The sequence below is a fragment of the Apaloderma vittatum genome, unplaced genomic scaffold (genome assembly GCF_000703405.1).
Source record: "Apaloderma vittatum isolate BGI_N311 unplaced genomic scaffold, ASM70340v1 scaffold9517, whole genome shotgun sequence".
NCBI lineage: Eukaryota > Metazoa > Chordata > Aves > Trogoniformes > Trogonidae > Apaloderma > Apaloderma vittatum.
This window is the reverse complement of record NW_009725789.1, coordinates 1,270-9,026: the sequence shown is the minus strand read 5'-3', so window position 1 is coordinate 9,026 and position 7,757 is coordinate 1,270. Positions and strand designations below refer to the sequence as shown.

The 7,757-nt window shown below is 39.0% G+C and overlaps 1 protein-coding gene across 1 annotated transcript; it reads right to left on the bottom strand.

The window, feature by feature from the left end:
• Positions 1–2,273: 2,273 nt before the first annotated feature.
• On the bottom strand, positions 2,274–7,403 carry WRB (tryptophan rich basic protein). Its single transcript, XM_009873046.1, has 4 exons — positions 7,244–7,403; positions 5,924–5,991; positions 4,977–5,091; positions 2,274–2,347 (listed from the first exon to the last, which is right to left on the bottom strand). The coding sequence occupies exons 1-4, from the start codon at positions 7,365–7,367 to the stop codon at positions 2,274–2,276; spliced, it is 381 nt and encodes a 126-aa protein (XP_009871348.1). The 5' UTR covers positions 7,368–7,403.
• Positions 7,404–7,757: the final 354 nt, after the last annotated feature.

Here is a 7,757-nt window from a genome sequence, read left to right as displayed (position 1 = left end):
TGTGTATTCTACTAATTTCCAAAGGCAGCAGCACTTTAAAAAAAAAACCTTCAAAAATTGTACTGCAAAAGCTTTCAAAGGCGATTAAGACATTTAGATCTGAGCCTAGGTGCAGCGTATTTCTTTGCAAAGTTTCAAAAGTTTTTCTTGAAGCAGTGCTTAAGCCGTAGAGCGGACGGGTTTCAAAGCATGACTTTGTACCATTAGAAAAGTAGGTGTTTCGCCTGTACCAAAGATTAACACTTCTCCAACGCCTTTACTACTGCCCCAAAGCTAAAAGCAAACAAGCTGACACCAGCCAATGCTCCTGCTTGTGCTCACTGGGCAACCAAAAGCCTTTTTGCCCTTCTTCACCCAAATGTTTGACTAGAGCAGCCAACGAGCTGTAGATGTGATGATCCTGTGCTGTGTGGATAAACAGCAACCGAACATTTTAAACGATGCTGCTTTTCTTGGCTTTGCTGTGTTAAACACCATAACAAGCTAAGTAGAAATATCATTCACCATATCTTTAGAATCAGAAATATGTCAACGTCGTAGTAAAATAATCTGTCGCAAATACTTAAGAAAAAAGAATTAAAAAATTAGTCCTGCTGATTCCAACAGTATTTCCTTATGCGAGAACACAGCAGTGTTGGTATTGGTTAGTTTTTTTTCTTTTTAGGAAAACTGTAATTAACATTGAAAAATGGATTAGAACACCTGGGATGTGTTGAAAAGCTTTGTTTTGTTAATAAAACCACAATAATACATAACATTCACTCACAACATTTTTTTTCTTGATATTTAATGCATCTATTTTCATGTTGGGAAATGTAATCCTTAATATAAAAACAATGGGTTTTTTTAAATAACATTAAAAAAAACACCCTCCAAACATTTCATGCATATATACACACAATATATCATGATCTTTTGAACTGATTTCTAAACGCAGTGCTAGTTACAGAGGGGCCCTAGTCTCTTCCTTCCTGCAGGAAGGCAAAGGACAGACACATTCCACTGTACAGAGAGCGAAGCTGAAACAGAATCACCAAAGCCCAGCAGAAAAGGGGAAACTGTCCCCTAGAGCTTTGTTCAGGCTCATAAAAAGAAAAACAAAAACAAAAAAAAAGGAAGCAGAAGAAAAGAGAAGGTATGGAACGAGAACTTTCTCAATCCACCCATTTGTCTTATAGGGCAAAACCAACAGGGCTGCAGCTCACTGTAGGACAGAAAGTAATGAGATAATGTGACTTTGTCACCGTTCTCCTGGTACTGTTACTAGGAAGAATTCTGTCCTCCTTTAAATTTGTAATATAGTGGCTGTTTCTTGTACGTAATTACAGGAAGAAGCATTTACTCTGAAACAGAAAATTTCCCTCCTCCTCCTTCTGCCTGCTACCATTCCAGTACTGCTTCAGACATGTAAATCACTTATTTGACCTTTTACATTTACGTAGCTGTTTCAGGCCGTCCTGGGCTGTCATTAAAATATGCTAAGGCCCCTAGAGATGTAGTCCTCTGAAGAAACAGCACTGTCTTCTACTTTCTCTTTATTAACAGGGTGCTTGAGAAGGTTGGCCAGACCTTTTCTCCCAAAACATGGAAGGAAATAGTTTCTGTCATCCTCACTCAGTTGGGGAAGCAGAAAAAATGTCAAGGAAGGAAAGGTCTGTTACCAATACAAGTAAAAGCTGAAGTGTTCTGTGAGTTTTAAAAATCAAAGAGTAAAAAGGATCCAGCTGTCTGGTATTTGGCAACTAAATCTCTTAAGAGGTAAAAAGCTGATTCTTCACACATATCAATAACACATTTTCTAAGACAGCCCAAGAATACACTAATTCTATTGTAAAAATTAACAAGGTGGAAATTAATTCTGTTTTACCCTAATCCAACCAAACCACCTACCTCTAGCACCACTTGTCACCAAATGAGCCTCCTTTGGATGAAACTATCACATTACACAAATCCGACACTTGCAGAATATTTTGGTGAATATATGCCGTGACGGAATCTTATGGTTCTGCTATGAATCGGTGTTCATACTTGTTGAAATAGACACAAAATGAGGTTCTATAAACAGCAACACTATTCTTTGAAAATACCAAACTTAAAAACAAACTGAGGAGAGCCAAAACAAATCAAAAGGAATACTGATACCCAAATGAAGTAACAAATATTATCTCAGACCTAGTCTCATGAAAGACAACTGTTTCTTATTTGGTTTCATTCATTTAAAATAGTGATAATAAAAATGTAGTTGAGGAGTCCATGGACTACTGGGGTTTCCTTCAGCTGAAAGGGTGTAGCATGATAGCTACAACTTTATTACAAACCACAAGCCAACATGTAATTCCAACACCACCTGGAAGAGATATAAAACACAATTTAAGTCATTGCATCAGTAACCCTTAAGCACATGTGTCTGAAAACAACTTTGGATGTGTAAAAAAAATGAAACTTAAACGAGTTATAAGGTGAACAGAAAAAAAACATCTTTCTTTTCATATACAAGTCTCTCTCTTCAAAGGACAGACACTAATTCCACTTTGGACCTGAGAAAACTTGAAGAGTGTCTGGTGAAAAGAAGTACCAAATAACACGAATAGGAGCGTGGTATATACAACCCACAGCTAAAAACATCTGCTACATACCTAACAGGAAGGTGCTGAAGTTAAAATCTTGGCAAATAGCAGAACACTTTCAGGGGCTGGAGCAGCTCTGCTACGAGGACAGGCTGCGGGAGCTGGGACTGTTCAGCCTGGAGAAGAGATGACTTCGGGGGCACCTAACAGCTGCCTTCCAGTACCTGAAGGGAACCTACAGGAAGGCTGGGGAGGGACTTTTTACAAGAGTGTCCACTGATAGGACAAGGGGAAATGGGTTTAAGATGAAGGAGAATAGATGTAGATTGGGTCTTAGAAAGAAACTCTTCAGTACGAGGGTGGCAAGACTTTGGAATAAATTGTCCAAGGAAGTTGTGGCTGCCCCCTCCCTGGAGGTGTTCAAGGCCAAGTTGGACAGAGCCTTGGGTAGCCTGATCTAGTTGAGAGACGTCCCTGCCCATGACAGGGAGGTTGGATTAGATGATCTCTAAGGTCCTTTCCAACTTATATGATTCTGTGAAATCCAAGTTGAGAGGTAAAAGTTCCCTCTGAAATTTAAATCAGTGCTTTGAAAAGCATTAAATCCACACCCCTCTCTACTGCCCTTGCTCCCCGAAACAGCTCTAAAGAAAAATGCAACCGAGACCTTTGGTACCAACCCAGAGGCCTCGCACTGCTGCTATGAAGGGCGCTCTCACTCCAGCATGGACATTTGTACCAACACAATGGAACAGAGCGGGTGTCCTCATGGTAAAACCCAGCACATCCATGCTGCCAGTGGCACAGAATCATGCTATGTAGTATCATGGAATACACAGCACAAGTGTGAAGAAGCTACCTTTTTGGTGATTTTTCTAAGTTTTTGTGACTATTACCTAGAATTCAAAAGTGATCTCTTTACTACGATTACCAACCAAGACAAAAAAAAAAAAAGATTCGAAGGCTGACATGGATGTGAACCTTTTAAAATGCCTTCAAATGCTATTTAAATTAATGTCTTCCAAGGACTATTCCTCGACGCTGCACAACAGCAGATTCTTCTCTTGTCCAGTAAGCATGCTAAATACAAATCATTCTCTAGACAGCTACTAAAGATACAACAACATATAATTCCAACAACGTATTTTTGGAATTCCTTCTAAGGCAGTTAGGACTTACAAACCTAACAAGAAGATTCACCAGCTGCATTTTAGCTTGAAAGTAAATTTCCACACTATATTGTCCTGTCATTTTGCCTGTCTACATATCCTGTCAGCATAGAGCCAGCACACTTTTCATTGAAAGACAGGTATCTACAACCTCTGATACAACTCTGATCATTAATTCATTAAACTGCCAAAAAGAAAAGGATTAAAACAAAAACGCAACAGAACTGCAGTGAGAAAAATGAAGGAAACAGACAAGACAAAACGCCAAAACTGCCAAAAAGAAAAGGATTAAAACAAAAATGCAACAGAACTGCAGTGAGAAAAATGAAGGGAACAGACAAGACAAAACGCCAGGAGAGAGCATCCCTAAATCATTCTGGAGTTACTATAAAACCCCACCAATTTACAAGAAACACTTCTAAGCAACACAGACCTAGGAAGTATTTGATCATTTTTGTGGCCCCAGAGGAGGGCCACAGATAGGATCAGGGGGCTGGAGCACCTCCACTACGAGGACAGGCTGAGAGAGTTGGGGCTGTTCAGGCTGGAGAAGAGAAGGCTCCAGGGAGACCTTATAGGAGCCTTCCAGTACCTGAAGGGGGACTACCGGAAAGCTGGGGAGAGACTTTTTACAAGGGCACGTGGTGAAAGAGCAAGAGGCAATGTTTTTTTAATAGAGCAGGGTAGATTTAGACACTAGGAAGAAGTTCTTTACTATGAGGGTGGTGAGAAAATGGAACAGGTTGCCCAGAGAGGTGGTGGATGTCTCCTCCTTGGAAGTGTTCAAGGCCAGGTTGGATGAGGCTTTGAGCAACTTGATCTAGTGGGAGGTGTCCCTATCCATGGCAGGAGGGTTGATCTTTAAGGTTCCTTCCAATCCAAACCATTCTATGATTCTACGATTTTTAATCCCAACTCTACTATTGCAGAGAACTCCTTAATATAAAAATATTTCTGGTTTGAAATCTTCTCCAGGGTCTATTCCATATAGATAAAGATAAAACTGCTTTGTGTGAGAAGAAATAAAAATGACCAACAGCCCACCTCATTGTCAGCAAAACAAACTAATTAAATACATATGAAGCAGCTCATCAAATGTCTGAAACTGCTCCCTGTGTTAAGGGATTTAGAAGAAAGTTACAGAGGCAGCGCTTTTAATCTACGTATGCTCCTCGTCACCACACTGTCAGCATCCGCATGGGCTTGGGAAATGGATTTTTTTCCCATGTGGGGTCCTTACCTGCCACCCCCGTAGGAAAGGCTACCAAGCGCTCCAGCGGAGCCAGCCATTTGCTTGGAAGCACTGTAACTGGCTCAGAATAGTACTTCCAAATCAGAGAGATCATCAAGGCAGCCTGGAATTGAAATTTCTGTTAGCTTGGATAATAACACACAGCAAAGTACATCTCCCCGGCTAGTTTTAAACAGTAAAAAGTTTCCTTGTTGTTTCGCATTGTTCTTAAACAAGTTCAAAATATTTTCAATTCAGTATGACCTTAAATTTATACACAATATTAAGAGGCAGAAGTAAGATGTTGGAAAACACTGCTTTCTTTTGAGTCTCTGGTTCCAATCTAGCATAGAAAAACATAGTAATTGTTAAATTCTGATGACTGTTTTTAGCCATAACCCTTGCCTGCCAAGAATCCGACTCGCTCTAACATTACCCTAATGACACCTTCAGGCTGACAACTGTCATCATTATTAGCAGACAATTCTTTGGCATTAAGTCTGAACTACAGTGACAATCTGATGGGGCACTGTGGGGAAATGTGTGGCAGCTGCAATCAGATCTGCATCCTCAGCAAAAGCATATTTTGTTTTCAAAAATGTAAGTAAAATATATTTGCATGTATCAGAACTTTCCTGGGTCCAGTGCCACATATAAATGAAAAGAGAGAACAGTGACTTTAATCAGAGCTCAGACAAACTCCTATCTTGTCATTTCAAAACTAGAAATGTGGACCTAAAATGAAACTCCAAACTCCTCCCATCCACAATTACGAGACCTTATCAGCAACATCTCTCCATTCTATGTCAAGAAATTCTTTCAGTTTGGCAGGCACTGTGTCACTGGAATATCAAGCACCTGTGTGACTATCAACAACCAATAAATGCAGGAGAGAACTGTAACACTACTGAGCATTTGGCTTAGAAAGTTGTATTCATAACAAAATATTTACTTACTTGTAAGATGTAGAATATAATATTTATAACCCACTTTATTTTGGCTAATTGGGCAGTTCGTGCTTTCACTGTTAAAAGAAAAAAAAATACTCTGCATTATTTTTAACAGTGAATTATAGTTACATAAAACTAGTAATTTATTAATATTTCATTTTTCAAATCAAGACATTACACTTCTTAAAAATCTCTTTTCAAATGACTCATAGCTATACTGAAAGTTCCCTTTTGCACGCAAGTGCTAGGTCCATATCACACTGCAGTTTCATATTAACTCTACTATGAAAACTTGTAAAACACCGATATCCTAGTCAGAGAAACGTGTGTAATCAAGCACACTATTCCTGAATGAGAACAGTCACTGTGATTATCAATTTAAGAACCTGCTTTAGGTTAATCATAATGTAAATTTTCCCCTTCCCTAAAACGGGAGAATGATAACTTCAGCAGATGCATTTTTTGCCTTATTTCATTCAGGAACACAGTTCAGGCTATTTTTTCACTGAATGAATAGAGTTGGGTTCAGTATTAAAACTTTCATTACAATATTCCTTCTGTTACAGTACCTCAGACCAATATAAAGAAGCCCAGTGAAGACAGCACATCTTCAAACACAACGGTGGCCTGAAGTTCTCTAAAACAATGCTCTTAGTTACAAAGTAAACTACTCAGAACTAGTTTAACTGAAATTATTGGGTTAGGGACTCTACTACTGGAAGCGATCTAAAACTGCCAGTTGTAAATACCGTCCTTTCTCCAAGTAACGAGCAAAAGCCAAGAAAAAAAGCCGAAAGTTTATGTGTACTTTCTACCACGGTACTATAAAATACTAATTCAGGCAAAATACTGCGGCTTTATCACAGAAGACGCTGCACAAGTTCAAACAGGACTGCAAAATGAGAGGAAAGATCTCATTTTCATTACCTTATAGATCAACACTTTCTCTCTAGTATTTTTTAGTAAACCAACCAAGCACTGTACCCTTCCGCAGTGAAGATACACAGCACAGGACTTACATGACTTACTCAAAACATGATTCAGTGATAAGCATCACTGCGAAAGACTAAATAATCACACAATGAAGCCCAGGAAATTCCTTGTAAGACATTTTTAAAATCTAAATTGCTCTTTTATGTATGCAGAACTACACACAACTGAAAGATAAAAGCGAGCTCTCTGTAAAGTTTAAAGAAAAAAAAAAGAACAATGGAAATGGGTAACAGGGGAGGAAGAAAGTTGAAGGAGAAATATAGCTAAAATTGAAAACATTCTTGACAAAATGTGTTTCAGAAACTAGAAAATAGAGTAAACATTGCACTCTACCATGAGTTTTAAGCTTGTCAGTCATTTTGTTAATCTTTCTTTCCAGACGGGCATATCTAGCAAACTCATCCATCATACTAATGGTTGAGAGTTCTTGCTTCATGTTCTGAATTTCAGCTCTCATTTGGGATTCCTGCTCTGCATCCTTTTGTAACAATCTGGATATCTAAGAAATAAAGCAATAGTAGCAGTTATTCATCCAGAATTCCATTGATTTGCCTTGATATGTATGAAGCGTGATCTCCTGTTTTCATGCTCAAAAGCCACAAAAAGTGCCTTTCATCAAGACACAGGAAAACCTTAGCTTAACATCTGCAACACGTTCTAAAGGCCAAAGAACTTTTACTTCCCCGTTCTGGCTGAAGTGAACCGGAGGGTTCTACTGTCCCTGTAGGGCAGTGACTCTCAACTTCTCTAGCTAAAGTTAATTCTTTTTTCCTTCTCTGTTTTTGCTTTCCCCTTCTCATCTCCCCACTCCCGATGCCTTCCAAGAGCTTTGGAACCTCTCAGGCCC

Excerpts from the sequence above, each read along its gene's own strand:
- WRB (XM_009873046.1), bottom strand. The coding sequence starts at position 7,367 with ATGAGAGCTGAAATTCAGAACATGAAGCAAGAACTCTCAACCATTAGT. Across the intron at positions 5,992-7,243 it reads TGACAAGCTTAAAACTCATG|TGAAAGCACGAACTGCCCAA; the intron begins GTAGAGTGCAAT and ends TTCTTTTAACAG. Across the intron at positions 2,348-4,976 it reads CTTTCCTACGGGGGTGGCAG|GTGGTGTTGGAATTACATGT; the intron begins GTAAGGACCCCA and ends TATCTCTTCCAG.